Genomic DNA, 21,248 nt, shown 5'->3' on the forward strand with positions numbered 1-21,248 from the left:
ACTCGTTGATTATAATCAAACTATGTAATACTCTATTGCATGCGTCTGTGGGAGTTTTTGTGCTCTTTTTGCCAGTCTCATGCCTATATAAAGGAGGGTTGCATTAGGTTGACAGCCAGAGCGTGGTTGCATGAAGCAAAGTAGCATATATATGTTAGCAAGTATAAATGGCTAGGAAGCGGGAGCGAGAGCGTGATTCTGAAACTTGATTTGAGGTGGGAGTTTGCAATAATTTTCATCACAAATCTGCACAATAGGACATTCCAAAGCCCTTGTTAGAGTGGACTGGTAGAACAGGATTCATGTCTCCAATCCCAATTAATTGGGATAAGTCTTAGATGCTGCTGATGAAATAAATAGTTGTTTTAATTAGTAAAATAGTCATCTTTGCATAATATATATACAAGCAAGTAAACATGTTCACGAGCAATAAAGTGCCGGTGGTATATGTATCCTGCAATTTGGGAGGTTGCTAGTTCAAATTTCTTTGTATGCTTATTGTGAAAAAGAATTGTTCTTAGGCTAGTGACTTGGTTTGGGACGTTGTGAGTCAACGAGTCAACTCAAAGAGTCACACTGAATCACATTTGAAATCAAATTCGCCACTGACTTCGCTTGCAATCTCGTCAAGTCGAGTCAATTCTGTCGAGTTTCAAGATGATTCACTGAGTTCTATAACTGTGGCAGAAATAGAAACTTTAGTCTCCTCAGCATTCAGATTGATGGTGTCTCCTAATTGCAATTAGTTACTTTCAAGTTAGACTTGAAAGGAACACAATTGGAATTTGAGGGTACTTCCTCATTATGAATGCTAGGAAACATATTAATTTTTGTCATTTCCTCTTGATTAAACTCGACTATTGAAAATCCAATCAAGTTGTGCTTCCAAACATTCCAAACACAACACAACATGCATACCTTCCTAGCCATTAGCTTTTGTACATTACTTACATAGAGTTTCAGGTCTTCTTTCTCTTGCTTTGAAGGGTAGTAGATGGGCAGGTAGGTCACCTCCATATAATTCACAAATTGACAAAGAAGCAAAATTACATGGCGGACTTGTAAATATGTATAAATATTGGATCTTGTAGATAGTTGAACAAAGACGAGGGAATCAGACATAGTTTTGGAAGATAGAGAATTTGGTGCTAAACACAAATGCTGAAGCTAGTCATCAAGCACTCAATTCCATGCACGTGGCGTGAATGTAAGAAATCCAGACTGTTCATCCATGGGCCCTAGCTACTGTAGACAACTTTTGAGGATTACGATTGGGCAGGTAAGAACGGCACGACCATGGTTAACATTTAATGGAAAAAAGTGTCCTACATGTTAGCTAGCATCATTTGACTGGTGGGTCCAACAAAATAAATGGCCCACATCTCATACGCAGACACTGTGTGCATAGAGATTGATTTGCTTTAGCACTAGACTTTCCCCCTTCAAATACGTATCTTTGCTTTCAAGGATAGATTTCAATACAATCTTTGAAGCCTCTGGTGAGGAAACTCATTAAGCGATGGACTCGCAAGCTTCCAAGAAACTTCAGAAGCCATGCAGATTAAGTAATGAAAGATAAGCTTCATTACCCCAGTCTTTCACACCTAAATGTAAAATCTTGTTGAAGTTATGAATAAACCAAGGGCTTCTCACTCCAAATATAGTGTCCCATGCCGGACTAAATCTTTCGTAAGGATATCTCAGGATCACTGGAAGGACTGGCGTTTTGGATAAAAAAGCACATGTCTTAAATGAAAGGAGGAAATCTCCATTTGTAGTTGTGCCCTTTGCAGTTGGAAATGGAAATAATCAACCATAGTCCATAATGATGCAAAGAAGCACACTGGCGTTCAATTCGCTTCACTTCACAGTCATTTCCATGCATTTCACGGTCAATTCTGACAATTCCGTTTAGATTCACAGTCATTTCGATGCACTTCACGGTCAATTCCCTTCACTTCATGGTCATTTCTATGCATTTGATGGTCAATCCCGGCGATTCGGTTTTCAAGTTTTATTGGGTTGGTGTTTGTATGGCCCAACCCCAAGACCAAACCCGATACATCCTGCCCAAGCCCAACCCAATGTCGGGTGGGTCATAGGTTGGTCGGGTTGAACCCACCCAACTTTCAGCCCTAAAATCATATATGGTACGTCAAGTAACTAATTTTGGTTTAGAAGATATTCTTATTATATGAATAAAGAAATAAATGAAAAAAGGGGATAAATTTTTTTTATATGCTTATATATACATATTTATATAAATATGTGTTAGAGAAAATTGTAGGTAGAATAAAATTCTAAATGTAAAAAAATAAAAAAATAAAAAAATAAAAAAATAAAAAATAAAAAGAAAAGTACACAGGATACGGCTATAGCTACGGTTATAATCCGTAGCCATAGCCTTTTGTTTGAATCGAGGATCAATCGCGGATTCGACGATCCATCCCCAAATCCTACAGCGAGTCTGCGGTGGAATCGCGGAATTCGTGATTCATCACCGATTCTGTTTTTTTCTTTTTTTTTTTTCCCTGTGAAAATTTCGTTGCTTCTGTGGGCCCCACCATGAGGTCTGTGTTATATCCAAACCGTCCATCTATTTGGCGAGCTCATATTAAGGCTTGAGATGAAAAATAAGATAGATCTAACTATCAAGTGGACCACACTATAAAAGGCAGTGGGGAATTGAACGTCTACCATTGAAACCCTTTTAGGGGTTACAGAAGTTTTGGATCATTATGAAATTTGTTTTTCCTCTTCATCCAGGCCTTTGTGACCTAATGAATAGATTGGATGGAAAATAAATGTTATGGTGGGCCCTACAAAATTTTTAACGGTGAAAATCAATTTCTCCGCTGGTCTTTGTGGTGTGGTCCAGTTGATCTTTGGATATGATTTTTTTTTTTTTTTGAAAAATGCTCCGAAATGATCTCGAAATATGGATGAACGCTGTGGATATAATAAATATATAGCTGTGGGGCCATGTAACCTTGATCTCTTTTAAGCCGTTCGTACAAGTCTCAGTTGGAGGAGCGTCAGCGCTCGTCTTCGCAGTGAAAAGGAGGGGTAGTCTCGTCCTCAAAGTCGCTGTCCGCAAGTGCTAGTCTAAGTTGGTAACTTAAGTTTGTATTCCTTCATAAAAACCGCTGGATAAAAGGTTTGTCTACAGTAGTCATTTTCTCTAATTTAGGAGAGCGTTTCATTGTTTCGGGTTGTCGAGGCGTATAGACCTCAGGTTTCAGCCAGCCGCAAAGATACCTTAATGGTGAAACTAAGCCTAGGGTTGTACGGATGAACCCAAAAAGACCAAAAAACCTTTCCTTCTACAGCTGCTTACCCTAACAGTCAAGGGTCTTTTGGTCAAAATGGCATCTTTCAAAACCTAAAAACTCGCTTTTTGTAAAATAAGTTTCCGGCCAGCGAAAATATCTAACTAGTCCATGCATGTTTCAATAGGCATGGATACCGGAAGAAGCATGCCATCTCTCTCTCTCCTCCTCTTCTTCATCTTGTCTCTCAAGGCCTACTTCTCCAATGGTTCAGATTCTATCACCCCAACTCAACATCTTAGTTGGCCCCATAACCTAACCTCCCAAGGTGGGGCATTTGAACTGGGTTTCTTCACACCAGGCAACTCCCAAAAATACTACATAGGCATCTGGTACAAACGAGTCCCACAACAAACAGTTGTCTGGGTAGGCAACAGAGAAAAACCCCTCCCAAACCCCTCCAATTCAATCCTAAAAATTGCAGAAGACGGCAATCTAGTCCTCCTCAGCCCCTCAAATTTGCCAATCTGGTCCACCAATCTAATATCGAAGCCATTGAATTTGACTGTAGCGGTCCTCCTAGACACTGGAAATCTTGTTCTGAGAGACAGATCCAATTCCTCTGTGGTGCACTGGCAGAGCTTCGATCACCCAACTGATACATGGCTGCCTGGAGGGTGGCTTGGATTGAACAAGGTAACGGGTGAAAACCAACGGCTTACTTCATGGAAGAACTCGGAAGATCCAGCCCCTGGGCTGTTCTCTATAGAGATCGACCCGGGCCCGAGCACACAGTATTTTATTATGTGGAATGGGACTAAAAGTTACTGGAGTAGTCGAAATTGGGATGGGGCAATTTTCAGCAATGTCTCCGAAATGCGATTGAACGATTTCGATTTCATTCAAGGCGAACGGAGGAAATACGGTTTCAACTTCATCAATGATGAACAGAGGAAGTTTTTCAATTACTCAGTGAAAAATACTTCCTCCCTTTCCAGATTCGTGATTGATCATTCTGGTCAGATCAAGATGATTTCATGGCTGGAATACTCCTCTCAATGGAATCTGTTCTGGGCGCAGCCAATATCTCAATGCGATGTTTATGCTCTTTGTGGTTCCTTCGGAAGCTGCGACGAGAAGAGCTCGTCCTGTACGTGCTTGCCTGGTTTTGAACCCAAGTCTCAGAAAGACTGGAATTTGAGGAGTTGGTCGGGCGGGTGCACGAGGAAAACCCATCTGGAGTGTGGTCAGAACGGGTCATTCGCTAGTCAGAAAAACGGGTTTTGGGTGTTGCCTGAATTGGAGCTGCCGGACGGCTCACGCTCTTTGGCGGTTGGGAGCACCAGAGAGTGTGAATTGGCCTGCTTAAATGACTGTTCTTGCACTGCTTATGCTTTTCAGAGCAGGTGTTTGATACGGAACGGAGAATTGTTGAATCTGAAGCAGCTGTCTGATGGAAATAGTGAAGGCCGGACGCTTCATCTCCGTCTTGCGGCCTCTGAACTGAAGATTTCGGATTGTAGTAAGGGGACCAGTACATGGGCTGTTATAGGTGTGGTTGCAGGGGCTGTTCTTCTTTTGGGTATTGCTCTGTTTTTTATTTGTAGGTGGCACCGACAACGGAATATGGTTAGTTCAGAGGCAGTTCAAGGCTCTTTTATTGCATTTAGCTACCGAAGCCTGCAGATCGCAACGAAGAATTTCTAAGAGACATTGGGCAGCGGAGGTTTCGGTTCTGTTTTCAAAGGGACTCTCCCTGATCAAGCAATGGTGGCGGTGAAGAAGCTTCAAGGGCTTCGGCAAGGAGAGAAGCAGTTCCGGACAGAGGTGAGCACAATCGGGATGATCCAGCACGTTAATCTCATCCGCCTTCGTGGGTTTTGCTCGGAAAAGGCTAAAAGACTGCTCGTCTATGATTGCATGCCAAACGGGTCTTTGGATTCTCATCTGTTTGGTGAGATTTCCAACATCCTGGATTGGCCGACGAGGTACAAGATTGCAATTGGGACGGCGAGAGGAATAGCTTATCTACACGAGAAATGCCGAGACTGTATCATACATTGCGACATTAACCCAGGAAACATACTTCTAGATGGTGGGTTCTGTCCAAAGGTGGCGGATTTTGGCCTGGCAAAGCTCATTGGGCGGGATTTCAGCCGGGTTTTAACAACCATGAGAGGAACAAGAGGCTATCTTGCACCTGAATGGATTTCAGGGCTGGCAATCACGTCAAAAGCTGATGTCTACAGCTATGGGATGATGGTTTTCGAGATCATATCAGGAAGGAGGAATTCTGAGCACTTGGAAGTAGGGGAAATGGTGTTTTTCCCTATTTGGGCTATGAGGAAAATCACAAGCGGTGAAATCCATTGCTTGTTGGATTACAGATTGGAGGGAAATGCAAATATGGAAGAGCTCGGTCGAGCTTGCAGAGTCGCCGGCTGGTGCATTCAGGACGACGAGAATGACAGGCCGTCAATGGGGCAGATTGTTCAAATCTTGGAGGGTGTTTTGGAGGTGAGCGTGCCGCCGGTACCAAGATCACTTCAGATTCTCGCGGAAAATCAGAACATGGTTTTCCGCTCTGAGTCTTCGTAGTATCATGGGCCGAGCAATGAATCAACAAATTCGCGGTGCAAGACCACTTAGCAGGTTCCAGCGAGTGAAGATTGTCATGGTGAGATCTCAACCGTCCAAACGTTCCAATATAATTCATGGCCCATAAATTAAAGTTTGTTATAGTCGTTCTGGTTTGTTTATTTTCTTTGTATAAGCTGCATTTGGATGTTTAATTGAGTTAAATTGTGATATTTCAGTCTAATATAGTTGAAATGGCCGTGCTTATTGAAAGGTTGCTACCTATCTGTGGTTTAAATTGTTTCGTATGCAACTTGAAACCGTGGAATTTAGCCTCCCCAACGAAGTTAATTGTTTTGTATAAGCCTGATTATCGCATTTCAGTTGAATTGAGGATCTAAACTGGCAAAGGTAAAGTTGATCACCGCCTTCTAGATCGATACTTACCTTAAATCCATGAGGCTCTCTCGAATTCACAAAAGTTTTTTCCATACACGAGAGATAATTTTTTAAAGGAATTGATTCACTGAATTGATTATTGTCATAAAAATTAGTTTAACCACTTTAAATAATCCTACACAAACCTTGAAAATGTAATTAAAGTGTTTTAGTCAAATTAGAAAATAAATTCAGAAAATTGTGTAAATTTTGCATGTTCATGGACCGGTTGAGTCAACAGGTGGAAATAACAAAAAGTGTCCAGAGATTTAAACTAGAAATTTTGTGATTTTCGACTTGTTGAATTGGATTTCGACTTGTCTAAACCAGTAGAAATCAGGCCCCAAGAAATTTGGAATTTCATGTAGAATTTCGACCGGTCAATCAATCTATTGACTGTTCAAACTAGTCGACTTTGGTCGATCGATTGTATGACAGAACCTAGCCGACTTCAGTCGATCGATCGAAGTTTATGTTCGATCAATCGAAAGTGCAAATTTTTGTTCAGCAAACAAAGTAAAAAAATCGTATCGTGGTCCGATTGATGGAAGTCCAAGTTCGATGGATCGAGGGTCTCCTTGGGTGGTCCTGATCTATCCAGGGTACCAATTGAGAATTACCAAAACTGTCCGGCAAATAAATTGAATTAACCTGGCCCGTTTTGATTTCTTTGGCGCCGTCGTAATCATACATGGCTCTACAACCATACCGGTCATGGAGGCTAAACTGATTCAACCCCAGGGCGTTCCCTGAAGTCAGGGATTTTGAAAGTCTTACTGATGTGCAAGTAATCCACGTCCGCGTTTCAAATGTCATCACCGTTTTCTAAATGGTGCCCAACTGACACATGCGTCTGCCCCCTGCTTGGACTTGGATTGCATGGTGACCCAAATGCCATACAACTACATGTGGTGACAGGACTTCGTGGGGCCTACCATGGTGTATGAATTTATACACCCTATTAAGGGCATGACCTGGGACGTCCTTTGTGTAATTGTTTAATGAGGAGGTCACCCCTCTATAGCTTCATGCGAATTTACCGGGAGCCCACCATGATGTATATGTTTTATCCACGCCGTTCATTTGTTTACCATGCTCATTTTAGGAAATGAACCCAACATTAAAGCATATCCAAAGCTCAAATAGACCACACCTTAGGAGAAAGTGGGAATTGAATGCTAGTATTTTGCCGCTCATTTTAGAAAATGAGCCCAAATTAAAGCATATCCAAAGCTCACCCGAACCATATCATCGGAAAAAGTGGGGATTGAATGCTTGCCTTTTCTACGCTCATTTTAGAAAATTGGCCCAAAATTAAAGCACATCCAAAGCTCAAGTAAACCACATCCCATGAAAAAGTAGGGATTAGATACCTTCAGTTTGCCCGCTCATTTTGAGATATGAGCTTAAAATTAAAGCATATCCAAAGCTCAAGTAGTCCACTTCATTAGGAAAAAGTGATGATTGAATATGTCATTGAAAACTATGTGAGAAAAAAAAGTTTTGGATCAAATTAATATTTATGTTGTCCCTTGGGTAGGCTCCATAGCTCAGTGGTAAACAGACTCCTGCTCTACGGACACCGGGATCAAATGATCATGTAATGTGGATGTGGGTGTGTGTGTGTGTGTGAGTGTGTGGGGGTGTGTAAAAAGTAAAAAAGAAAAACAAAATAAAAATAAAAATAAAAATTGCATTCCCTTCAATTCAGGGCATTATCATCAAGTTGAATGACAAATGAACATCAATGTGGGCCCCTTAAAGTCTGGGATGGAATCTCATTGCCTCAATTTTTGGCATCACCATTCCACATGCATTGTCTGTCGAGCAACGACTTCTTCAATGGTGGTCTACGCTGGTTTCTAATGGACAAAAATCTGCTGCCCACAAACTGGCTCCCTGCGTCCTTCTCTGGGAAGTGTGGAAAGCGCGGAACGCAATAATTTTCTCCGACACAAAGCCTCAACCACGCACGTTGCTGACTCGCATTAGCTGGTGGATTAATTTTCTCAGGGAAAAGACCGGCTCGTCAAATCCTCCATCTCCCTATCAGCATGTCACCCATATTTTGGGACCTCCCCACCAATCCTCAGTGGCTCACTCTCGTAGCTCACTTTCAGTTGTAACCTGGTTTTGGCCACATGTCGGGTGGATAAAAATAAATGTCGATGGGTCTGCAATTGGAAACTTGGGACCTACTGGAGGTAGGGGTCTCTGTAGGGGCAACTCTGGAGGTTTCATCTTTGCTTTTGCGGAAGGCTACGGGACAGCTTCTAACACTCACGCGGAGCTTAGAGCCATTCATGACGGTCTACGGTTGGGCCTTTCGAAAGGGTATCGTAAGATAATTATTGAATCGGACTCTGAACTAGTCATCAGTCTACTGTCTGGCTATGCTTCCCCTGGCTGGAAATGGTTCTCTTGGCTTGCCAGAATTCGTGATTTGGTATCGTCTGTTGAAGTGATCTACTCACATATCCTTAGGGAAGGAAACGCTCCTGCAGACACCATGGCTAGGCAGGGTAGCGGGTCGCAGTCCTCTTTTTTCTCGTGCACCTTGGTGGATCTTCCCTCTCACACTAGAGGTCTCATCTTTTTAGACAAGGTGGGACTAGGCTCGATGAGAAATCGTTAGCTTCTTTTGTGCAGATTTTCTTTTCCACATGATAGGTTGCCCTAGGTTCTTTTTATTCTGGCCAATCCGAAGCCTTTGTAGAGTTTTGTATTCTTTTTTTTTTTTGTATGCAATGAAAGAGTGGTTTTCGATTAAAATAATAATAATAAAAAAAAAAATAAATAAATAAAAAGTGGGCCCCTTAAAAGGTTTCAATCGTGGGTTCACTATCACCCCACTTTAGCGGTTTTGGGATTGCCATGTAATTGGCATCCTATCTTCCTTAAATGAGAAATTATATGATGCACTGAGTGCTTATTTTTATATATGCATTACTTTTCTTATTCTTACAACTGGAGCCACTGTTAAATAATCTACACCGATGGTTTTATGCGCAACAACGTGGATGGAATATTTCCAAAACGTGTTGCTGATAAAGAATTGAAACCTCTAAAACTGGGATACATTTTCAATGAATGTTGATGGCTACTGTTTTCTCTTATAACCTTTTTTTTTTTTTGGGGGGGGGGGGGGGGGACACACTCCATGTTAGCCACCCCCGCTAGGGATCGATACCAAAGACCTCAAGTGTTAAAACGAGGTATCTTCACTCAGTCTGCCAATTGAGCTATGGATCTGGGTGTTTTTCTCTTATAACCTTATGCCACTATTTGAAAGATTGTTTTATTAAGAATTGTTAGGGATTTGCTCTGCGGAATCACACAGATCTCGATCTAGGATAGAAATTCAATAGTAACAAGCAATCACAGAAGAACACAAAGTTTTTACGTGGAAAACCCTTGCGGGAAAAAAAACCACGGCACAAAGCGACAGAGCTCCACTATGAAAAGAAAGTTACAAGAGAGGACTTACCTGATTCAAACAACCTTGAATCTCACCCTTGCTACACCCTTTGATAACCCTAGAACCCCTTTAGAAAGCTTTAGAATAATTTTTCCTACTCTAGAAAAGCCCTAGGAACACCTATTTATAGTTTAGGCAACTTTCCTTTCGCATCCTAGTTGCGAAAGGACTCAGATTTCCGCAATCTGCAAAAACATAGAATAAATCTACGTAACTACGACTAGTTGAAGGGGAGCTACGACTAGTCAAGATATGACTAGTTGAACAATCCCTACGACTAGTCGAAGGGCCCGGACATAAAAAACAGGGCTTGCCAGACTTTGAGTCAAACGGGCTACAACTAGTCGAGCCGCTCCCACGACCAGTCGTGGCTGGCCCACGACCGGTCGAACAACTCAAACAATTTCAGATTAAAGACTTCTAACAACAATCTCCACCAAGTCTTCAATCTTCAACCGTGTAGCTTCTTGACCTTTTCTCTTATCTCTTCATTGCATCATAGCTTCAATCAACGCTTCTCGTGCATACTCCGTCCTTCTTTTACGCTATCGCCAAGCCTAGAAAAGTTGCACAGAACTTGAACTTCTTTGTAGGAACGACCTTGGTGAGCATGTCTGCTGGATTCACACTGGTGTGAATCTTTTTCTGTGACGCCTCCTTCCTCGAGCACCTGTCGGATAAAGTGGTGACGAACATCAATGTGTTTAGTACGTGAGTGATAAACAGAATTTTTAGCCAAATTGATAGCGCTCTCGCTATCACAGTTAACTGGCACGGCCTCCTGCTGAAGTCTCAACTGATTTATCATGCCTCTGAGCCAAACACCTTCTTTAAACGCTTCCGTCACTGCCATATATTCTGCTTCGGTCGTGGAAAGAGCCACCATGGACTGAAGCTTCAATATCCAATTGATTGCTCCACCCGATAGTACAAACAAGTATCCTAAAGTAGACTACCTGGAATCTATACTCCTGCGTAGTCAGAATCCACATGCCCTACCAACTTTGTCCCTGTTTTTTGAAAAGTTAAGACGTAGTCTTTCGTACTTCGAATGTATCGAAATAGCCATTTCACCACCTCCCAATGTTGCTTGTCGGGGTTTGACATGTATCTGCTCACAACACCAACTGCCTGTGAAATATCCGGTCTCGTACAGACCATGGCATACATTAAACTGCCAACCGCATTCGAATAGGGCACATGAGACATATCCTGCTTTTCCTCATTGGATTTAGGACATTGTTCTGAGGAAAGCTTGAAGTGAGCCGCGTGGGGAACGCCTACCGACTTTGCCTGGTCCATCCCATACTTGATCAATACATTTTCAAGGTATTCTGCCTGTTATAACGAAAGCCTATTCCTCTTCTTGTCTCTATGAATATCTATGCCGAGAACCCTCTTTATAGTCCCCAGATCTTTTATCTCGAATGTCCCTGATAATTGAGTCTTTAGTACGTTGATTTTAGACATATCATGACAGGCGATCAACATATCATCAACATACGGTACTAGGATAATGAATTTTCCATCACTCAGTATTTTGTAATAGACATAGTGATCGTATTCACTCCGAGTAAATTTCTGACTCACCATGAAAGAATTAAATTTTTTATACCACCGCCTAGGCAACTTTTCAGGTCGTACAACAACCTTATTAACCTGCAAACCTTTTTCTTTGCCCCTTTAACTTCGTAGCCCTCTGGTTGCTTCATGTACATCTGCTCTTCCAAATCACCATGCAAGAATGCAGTCTTCACGTCCATCTATTCTAACTCGAGATCGTATTGGGCAACCAGTGCCAACACGAATCTGATAGATACCTGCTTAACCACCGGCGGGAATATCTCTATGAAGTCGATTCCTTCTCTCTGAGCATAACCCTTTGCTACCAACCATGCTTTGTATCTATCCTGTTTCCTTTTGAATAACCCCTTGCATCCGATCGCTTTTCGGCCCACAGGAAGCTCCACCAGCTCCCATGTGTGATTTTTGTGCAACGAATTCATCTCATCATCCATCGCCGCCTTCCACTTTTCTACATCAGGCTCATCAAGAGCCTCTTGAATAGTAGACGGGTCTCTCTCATCTATAATGAGGGCATATACAATATTAGAGTCGTCCCTGTATCTTACCGGTAACCTGTGATTACGCGGTGGGTTCCTTCCCACAGGTGGCTGATCCACCTGATCTTGTACCTCTGTCTTCGCATCTGTCTTTGCCTGATATCATCTGCGTCAATCTGGACATCTACGATCACCCTTCCTGGTTCATTTTTCTCCTCCTGATCATTCTTACGAAATAGAGAGCTTTCATCGAATTTGACGTCACGGCTAGTGATGACTTTGCGTGTGACCTTATTGAATAACCTGTAACCTTTCACACCAATACCATAGCCAATAAAGATATATCTTTTGGCTCTATGGTCTAGCTTATCTCTCTCAACTGATGGTACATGAGAGTAAGCCTCACAACCAAATATGCATAGATCTGAGTAGTCAAGTTTCTGACCACTCCATACTTCCTCTAGGATTTTACATTCAATTGCCATTGAAGGAGAACGGTTCACCAAATAACAAGCCGTGTCAACGGCCTCAGTCCATAGGTCCTTGCCCAACGTAGCATTATTTAACATGCATCTGGCCCTCTCCAAGAGAGTTCGATTCATTCGCTCAGCCACACCGTTTTACTCGAGCGTATGGTGCACTGTGTTGTGCCTGATGATCCCTTCATCCTTGCAATAATCATTAAACTCAGTGGAAGTAAATTCTCCACCATTGTCGTCCTTAAAACTTTTATTTTTCGTCCTGAATGTTTTTCACCATTGCCTTCCATTGCTTGAATATGGTAAAAACTTTTGATTTATGTTTCATGAAGTAAACCCAAACATTCCTGGAGTAATCATCAATGAATGAAACAAACCATAACGACCCCTCAATGGAAACTTCTGGCAATGGCCCCTATATGTCAGAGTGCATATAATCAAGCACTCCCTTACAAACATGTTTTTCAGATTTAAAAGACGGTCTAGATTGTTTACCATATATACAATGCTCGCATATATCTAAATCAGAATTTTTCAAAGCTGGAATCAAACACTGATCAGAAAGTACCTTCATTCCCTGCTCGCTCATGTGGCCCAGACGAGCATGCCACATACGTAGAGACGTGGAGTCTGCAATAGCTGTTGCTGCTCCACTTGCCGAAGTGCTCCCAATCAACCTATAAAGGTTTTCATGCCTCTACGCTCTCATAACCACGCGTGCCCCTTTTAAAACTTTAAGGACACCATCAATTCCAATGAATTTGCACCCTATAGCCTCGAGTGCACCGAGAGAAATCAGACTTTTCTTCATATCAGGATTATGCTTGACGTCAGTCAAGGTACGTTCCATCCCATTAAACATCTTGATACTCACTATGCCAGTAGCCACAACATTACAAGCATTGTCATTGCCCATAAAAACCTGTCCACCATCACATTCCTTGTAACTGGCGAACCAACTCCGATGAGGAGTCATGTGATAAGATGCTCCTGTGTCAAGTATCCACTCATCTTTATGATTGTCGTGTAAGTGACCAATCATGGACACAGACAGAACATCACCACCACTTGAATCTTCATCAGATGTGACCACATTGGCCTCCTTGGAAGAAGTCGCTGAATTTTTTTTCTTCGTTTTAGGATTTCTACAATCCTTCTTCATGTGTCCAGACAACCCACAATTCCAACACTTTAATTTTCTTTTGCCCTTACCCTTGGATTAGGATCTAGGTCTTGAGGACCCCGTACCTCGCTCAGAATCTCTGCCCCTCGTAATCAATGCATCGGAAGATGCCCCTATGTCACCGTTTAACTTTCTCATAGCCTTCCCTTGAAGGGCTGAGATAACGGTCTCAACACTAAGGGTTTTATTTGCTGTGCACATCGTGTCCCTGAAAGACTCATATGATGCAGGAAGAGAATTCAACAATATACATGCCTGTTCCTCGTCTTTGACCACTTCCTCCATATCCAGCAATTTGCACATCAATTTATTAAAGTTGCTGATATGGGCTTCTAGATCTCCACCCTCTGCCATCTTGAAGGAATAACAATATAGCTTCAAGTGTAAGCGATTTTCAGAGGACTTCTTTGTATAGATGCTCTCTAACTTCACCCACAAACTAGCCGTAGTTTTCTTCCTCAAAACATTATAGAGAACCTCATCTGTGAGACATAAACGGATAGAGGGTAAAGCATTACTATCAAGGTTTTCTCATTCATCATCTTTCATGGTAGATTTCTGCTCCTCAAGAGCCTTAATCTCGCCTTGCTTGGTTAATAGGCTAATCATCTTAACCTTCCATAACTCAAAATTATTTTTGCCTAAGTACTTCTCAATATCAAACTTGCCATTTTCTATTATTACTAATCCTGCAGATTCAGATCTGTGCTCCAACGATTTCTCTGATACCACTTGTTGAGGATTTGCTCTGCGGAATCACACAGATCTAGATCTAGGATAGAAATTCAATAGTAACAAGCAATCACAGAAGAACACAAAGTTTTTACGTGAAAAACCCTTGTGGGAAAGAAAACTACGGCACAAAGCGACAGAGCTCCACTATGAAAAGAAAGTTACAAGAGAGAGGACTTACCCGATTCAAACAACCATGAATCTCACCCTTGCTACACCCTTTGATAACCCTAGAACCCCTTTAGAAAGCTTTAGAATAATTTTTCCTACTCTAGAAAAGCCCTAGGAACACCTATTTATAGTTTAGGCAACTTCCCTTTCGCATCCTAGTTGCGAAAGGACTCAGATTTCCGCAATCCGTAAAAACGCGGAACGAATCTGCATAACTACGACTAGTCGAAGGGGAGCTACAACTAGTCGAACAATCCCTACGACTAGTCGAAGGGCCCGGACATGAAAAACAGGGCTCTTTGGACTTTGAGTCGAACGGGCTACGACTAGTCGAGCCACTCCCACGACCAGTCGTGGCTGGCCCACGACCGGTCGAACAACCCAAACAATTTCAGATTAAAGACTTCTGACAACAAGAATTCCATTCGAGGATACTAAAACCAGTGTTATTCTCAAGCATTCAGTGCCCTAGATTAACTAATAAGTGGTCTCACTAATCTGAACTGGAAACCCACCAGTACTGTGTAAATAGGCTTTTGAAAGATATACCTGTGCTTAGTGCTGTGTGAGCCCACAGAGATGTACTTATCAAATCTACTCCGTCCATCTGTTTTTAATTACCACGAAACATAAACTCATGCAAATCCAAAACTCAGGTGGGTCGTCCCAAACGAAACAGTTGGAACAAAAGCATCCATCATGGAAACTTTTTGGAAAGTGACGGTTATGTTTATATGCCATATAAACCACTCCTGTATTATTACCATCAAATTAATTGTACGCACAAATATCATCCTAATATAAAACTTCTAGCACCCCCAGCCATTCAACCTCCACGGTTTCGTACAATATGGTATGGCATGATCCACGTGAGTTTTGGATGTGCCTTATTTTTTAATTCTTGTTTTAAAAATAAATGAACAGAGTCAATTTGTCAAGGACATCCCCTGTGAGACCCACACAGCCCCGGGCACACAAATATCTGAATGCCGATTAGCTACTGATAGGTTGAATAACGAGACTCGTTACTGAAGTGATGTCGCCATATTATGTAGGCCCTACCATGATGTATGTGGTATATCCACACCGTTCATCCATTTTGGAGAGATCATTTTAAGGCATTATCCAAAGAATGAGTAAGATCCAAAGCTCGAGTGGATCCCACCACAAAAAACAGTGGAGATTGAATGCCTACCATTAAAAATTTCTAAGGGCCACAGAAGTTTTTGATCAAGCTAATATTTGTGTTTTCCATTTGTTCTATGTTAACTTATGAACAAGTTGGATCTCAAATAAATGTCATGGTGGACCCTCGAAAGGTTTCAACCGTGGGCGTCACTCTCCCCACTGTTTTCTGTGGTGGGGTCTACTTGAGCTCTACATTTGACTCATTCTGTCTTATGTCCTAAAATGATCTCTCCAAATGGATGGACGGTATGGATACAATACATACGTCATGGTGAGGCCCAAAACATAGGGTGAGGTCACTTCAGTAGCCAGTCTTGCTACTCAACCTGTTAGTAGCTAATCCGCATCGGAAGTATCTTTGTGCTCCAGTAACAAGCAATTCGCTTCACTTCGTTGTTTGCCACTCTCCACCAAAAGCGGATTGCCTGTGACCTTCGAGACAATCCACTTCTTTAACTGCCCCCTTTACAACCGGAGAGGATGGCTCGTGGCAGATATATTCCTATGCCTCGGCTGCATGGGTCGACAACGATATTTGTGAAAAATTCATTCCATCTGTTGTTGATGCAAAAATCTGGTTCACCCTCTCTGAGCTCCTAGATCCGAGCACCTGCACGGATGAACGATAATGGAGACCCTGGCTAGATCAGGGGACCCTTCGATGACCCTTCAATGCCAAAGTTAGGCCTGAAATTTGGGTCCAAGTTATGTGGATGGGATTCTGGGGTGAGAGATTTTGCGTACCTATCTCAATGGTATAACTCTGTATTTATAGTGTGTGGTAGGACGTGGGAGTTCATCAATCTCGGCATGATCGTAGCCATTAGGCTAGACGTGCGTGAACGATGACGCTGGCGGTTATGCTAAGATTGCACGCTGGATGTTACTCCTATCGTGTGTTACTGGAGTTGGTTTCTGGGCGTGACTCTAGGTTATCTATCGTCCGAGCCGAGCTTATCAAGTTCAAGCCGAGCTTATCAAGTCCGAGCCTGATGGCTCTTTTGACAAGGACCTAATCTGAGCTGACGTCGAAATAGATGGTTGGTGTTGATTCCTTATCTAATCTACTTGGTTTTAGAATCGGTTTATATCTGAAGTTGGTTTGGTAGAGAGTGACTTTCGCAAGTTACCCCATGATCGGCCACGCCGACATTGTTATAACTTCGCCGAGCTGCAGGACCATATTTCCTCTAACAGAAGTCCCCTACTCTTTGAGTCCGAGTTCGGACTCAAGGAGTAAATGCCTGGGAAGGTGGTTCATCGCACCTCTCATGATGGTGAAGTCAATAGAATCGAAGCAAATCTTGCAATCATGACTCACTGCCATCGAGACGTCGTACTGTGGTGGCAGCTTTTCGGTTGCTGACCAAAGGGAGGTAAGCATGTGGCTACATTCGAGGATTTGTATCGCCAAGGTGAACAAGAAGCCGCCGCGTGGACATTGGCAAATGGAGGGATGACTCTTTGCGTGCAGCATTAACTACCACTTACTGCGGCTGGCGCGGGGCTCTGAAGATATACTGCCAGGGCTAATAGGGTACTGCCACGTGCGATCCTTTGCTCAGTGAGTCAACTCTTCGCATACTGCAATCAATGTTTGTCATGATTGATCTTCGGCTGAGAACAATATAAAAGCCCTTATGACATTCATTCGTCTTATCATTTTCTTGTTGTTATTCTGCTATTGTAACTTCTTGAGTGAGTGAATTCTTGTGAGTCTCCCCATACTCTTCTCTTTACTTTCTCAATTTTTCACTTTTCCATCATTCTCAATGCTGAACGATTTGGATGACATCCGTGAGGGATATGCTTTCGAGGGCGATAGTGAGCCAGAGAGTGTGGATTCTAGGCTTGGGGGATCAACAGAGATCTTGACTGTAATACCTCTGATTCCGCGGGCTAAGAAAACTAAGGGTTCGAAGGTTACCACTCGGGCTAAGGGAAAAAAGAGGATTCCCTGAGCCCCCGCCTTAAGGACGGATGTTGGACCTGTGGATGGGCGACTTGCTGAGCTTGTCCCAGGGGGTTTAGTTTTAATCGACTACCAAATGGCTAGTATCCGAGTAGTATACCAGATCCCAGACTCTGTGAGTATCCGGGCCCTTGCTCCGTTTGACGCTCTCGGGAATCCGGCCAAGGGCGAAATAGCTATCTTCATCTGTGCTCTTCAGTGTGGGCAATAGTTCCCGGTTCATTCGTTCGTGCGGGAGATGATGGCACATTTGAAGTTGGCCCCTGGTAAGCTTGCCCAAATGCTTGGAGGTCGCTACTCGCCGCCTACATCATCTAGCATCAGCTCGGGGACAAGGATCTGACGCCAGATGAATTTATGTACCTCTACCAAGTTAAACAAGACTAGTAAGAGCTGTGCTATTATTACTTCTCGACGATGCCTCATCGCGGTAAAGGCCTTGTCGTCAGGCTCCCAACCTCCAATAAGGACTAGAAAAATATGTGGTTTTGGGCCTCGGGGGAGTGGGAGGCGCCCACCTCCAAGCTTAGGAATCTTGGGGCTAAGGTTCCCACTAAATTCTCCACTCCAAGTCAGACATTTTGGAGGAATTTGTACTTATTTCCATGCACAAGCTTTTGCAGGATAATAAACTGAATTATGTCTTTCCTTGCAGTTTATGCAAAGGGCCGGCCAGAGATCTCCTCCTTTCTCCAAGCCCAGGTTGACAGAGCACGGGTGTAAAAAGAGGAGTTCCGTGTTTGGCACGAGCTAATCACCCTCGAGAATCTCCATAAATCTGGCCTTTGTAGATTATTCCTCTTCCTTCTTCTCTCGATAAGCGTTCGTCTGCATTTCGATTCTTAATACTTGAAGTTTTTCTAAGCGGAACTACGTTATGCAGGTAGGGTCGATCCTTCAAGAACCAAGAAGAGAAGGCAACCCCCACCCCTTAACGAAATGTTTCGGGTGAAAGTTAATGCTTGGAAGAAAGGAACGTCTTTCTTCCCCTGAGCGGTCCCTGATCAAGCCTTAGCTGAGCCCATGCCCAGCCCAGCTCCCGCCAGTGTTACTAGGGAACCTATAGTCATCTCGTCCCAACTTGAGATGCGGGGGGACGAGCTTCCAGAGCTCGCTACCCCTACTCTGTCAGAGGCCAGGAGGGAGGTTGAGAGGATGGACGAGAATACACCCATATATCTCACACCCGCGGAAGTTGACTATCTGATTAACAAATGGGTTCACCGATCAGGAGGGTAGAGGCGCCTGCAGCCGAGCCTCAGGCATCGGTTGCCAGTAGTGTCGGCAGTGCCACTGAGTCCGCTCCTCCCTCTGGCATGGAAGCTCTTCCTCCAGACCATTATATGTCTTGCTTAGTCGACTGGGCGGCCAAGCATGTTCCAGAGGTCAAGATCACTAACCTCCTCGCCCGCCAACCTGAAGCTTTTCTGATCGACCTCGCCTCAGTTTGCTACAGGGTAGGTGCTTTGTTTCATCCGAGCAATTTCCCTTGATTTCAAACTGTCCTCCTTCATTCTGATCCATTCCGCATTTTATCGGTCCAGACGGTCCCTATGCTCCTATCTACTTGGGAGAAATTGAGGGAGATGACCAAAAAGGCAGAGGCGACCCTCCAAGAGAATGAAGTTCTTCGGAGGGGGAAGGCAGAGATTGAAGTGCTCCTAGTAGCCGTTGGTGAGGAGCGAGACGCTCTGAAGGGCCAGCTAGGGGAGTGCCTGGTTATGGAGAGGTTGGTGATGGAGGAGCTTGGCGGGACCAAGTTTCACTTGGACACGACTCAAACCGAGCTTATGAGGGTGAAAGCCTGCCTTGGTTCCATTGAGGATGATGCTTCCAGATTGGCGGCTGATCTGAAGCATTCGAAGGCCGATGCTGCTGCTAAGATGGAGAAGGCTCTTGCTACCCAATGGGCTAAGTTTGATGCCTCGGCTGCGTCCATTACCACTGCTACTGTTGAAGAGTTCAAATCCTCGACAGAAAGAGTTGCCGAGGCCGAGAGTGCCTATCATTACGGCTATGACGCATGCCTTGGGGATGTCAAGGATCTTTATCCCGACCTCAACCTCGACGCTCTTGCCGCCGAAGAAGCTTGAAAGGAACCTGCCGAGCAAACTCCTCCTACAGACCAACCTTCTACCCAGGCTGATTGATTCACCCCTTGTTATGTTAAATTCTTTTTTTTGTTTGATCGGATATTGTGGAAACTTAATGCCACCCTTTTGGAGAATACTTGGATTATTTTGACACTTTTATTTTATGGCCATGCTTTATTTCATTTTTGATTGTAGTCGTAACTTTGCCGCTTAGATTGTCCTTTATAATTGACGAACTGGCCACTTCTTCAAGGGTCAAGTCATCGGAGGTTCATTTTCCTGCACTTGAGGAAAAGTTCTCGGTAGTGGGCAATTTTTGATGAACTGACCTTTTCTTTAAGGATCAGATCATTGGAGGCTCAATTCCCTGCATTTGAGGGAAAGACCTCGGTAGTTTAAAATGGTTAACGAGCTGACCACTTCTTTAAGGGTCATCCCATCAGTAGGGCCCCTTATGTGTTGGAGGCCTTATGTAGAGCGAATAGTGGTATGAAACGTAGGATTGGACGAGCTCGTGCTGAAGAATACATCTTTATATTAAGGAGTAGATTCATCAAAACAAGCGAATAGTAGACTTTTAAATGCTCGACGTTCCATGGGTGTGGTAGTGGTCGACCTTTGGAATGTCCCCGTCAGTTGCTGAGGCTACCTTCATAAGAGCGTCAACCCATGAATTGTCAGCCCTCAGAATTTGGCTGATTTTTCAGCTCTGAAATTTGCTAATCATCTTTCGAGCTTCATCTAAATATGCAATCATTTGAACTTCCTTCGCCTAATATTCCAATGATACTTAGTTAACGACGAGCTGTGAATCGCATCGAACCTTGAGTCTCTGGACTCTTACAGAGGCTGCTAGCTTGAGCCCGGCTAATAATGCTTCATACTCGGCTTCATTATTCGAGGCGCGAAAATTGACCCTTACAACATACTGGATGGTCGTCTGCTTGGGGGCTTGAAAGACGATCCCTGCTCCCCCACGCCTCGAATTAGACGACCTATCTACGTAGAGTATCCAGCTGTTAGAGTCATTCCTTGTCCCAGGATCTTCGATCAGATGGTCGAGCTTGCTCGGATGTGACTTCTAAGCTAGATGGCTCTCCCGAACTGCCTGTAGTGGACTCATCGTCTTGGTTGGAAAGTTCTGCGATGAAATCAACCACCGCTAGACCTTTAATAGCCATCCTGGGCTGGTACCGAATGTCGAATTCTCTGAGCTCGACCGCCCATTTCGTCAGTGTCACACCCCAAACTCAGAAACTAGGCTCATAAAATTTTCGATTGCTGAATCTGGTGCCGACAGCCTTCGTAGTACCCCATTCTCGGCTCCCAGCGTGCATGTGCTAAATTCAATCCTGAGATCTTACAAGGAGGATTTTCCAACGTACATTTATCTCGTAAGAAGCATAACCACAAGTATACCCAAATCACAAGAACAATATTATCATCACATATCCACTAATATAATCATTCGTGTACAATGTTGAAAGAGAAATATAAGATAAATGTCAAAAGCTCCAGAAGCTCTGCCGCATACTCCTGTCTCAGCTCAGCTGCATCATAACGTCACCTACACGCATCTATCGTGTATAAGCTTATAAAAAGCTT

The 21,248-nt window shown here is 43.4% G+C and overlaps 2 protein-coding genes across 2 annotated transcripts; both read left to right on the forward strand.

Annotated features, from left to right (window-relative positions):
• Positions 1-3,439: 3,439 nt before the first annotated feature.
• LOC131219150 (G-type lectin S-receptor-like serine/threonine-protein kinase At2g19130) lies at positions 3,440-6,061 on the forward strand. The gene has a single exon (XM_058214159.1). It carries the CDS (start codon positions 3,441-3,443, stop codon positions 4,974-4,976), a length of 1,536 nt encoding a protein of 511 aa, XP_058070142.1. The 5' UTR covers position 3,440; the 3' UTR covers positions 4,977-6,061.
• Positions 5,037-5,867, forward strand: LOC131218109 (G-type lectin S-receptor-like serine/threonine-protein kinase At2g19130). Its single transcript, XM_058212791.1, has one exon. The coding sequence runs from the start codon at positions 5,037-5,039 to the stop codon at positions 5,865-5,867; it is 831 nt and encodes a 276-aa protein (XP_058068774.1).
• Positions 6,062-21,248: the final 15,187 nt, after the last annotated feature.

The sequence above is a fragment of the Magnolia sinica genome, chromosome 11 (assembly GCF_029962835.1).
Source record: "Magnolia sinica isolate HGM2019 chromosome 11, MsV1, whole genome shotgun sequence".
NCBI classification, from domain to species: Eukaryota; Viridiplantae; Streptophyta; class Magnoliopsida; order Magnoliales; family Magnoliaceae; genus Magnolia; species Magnolia sinica.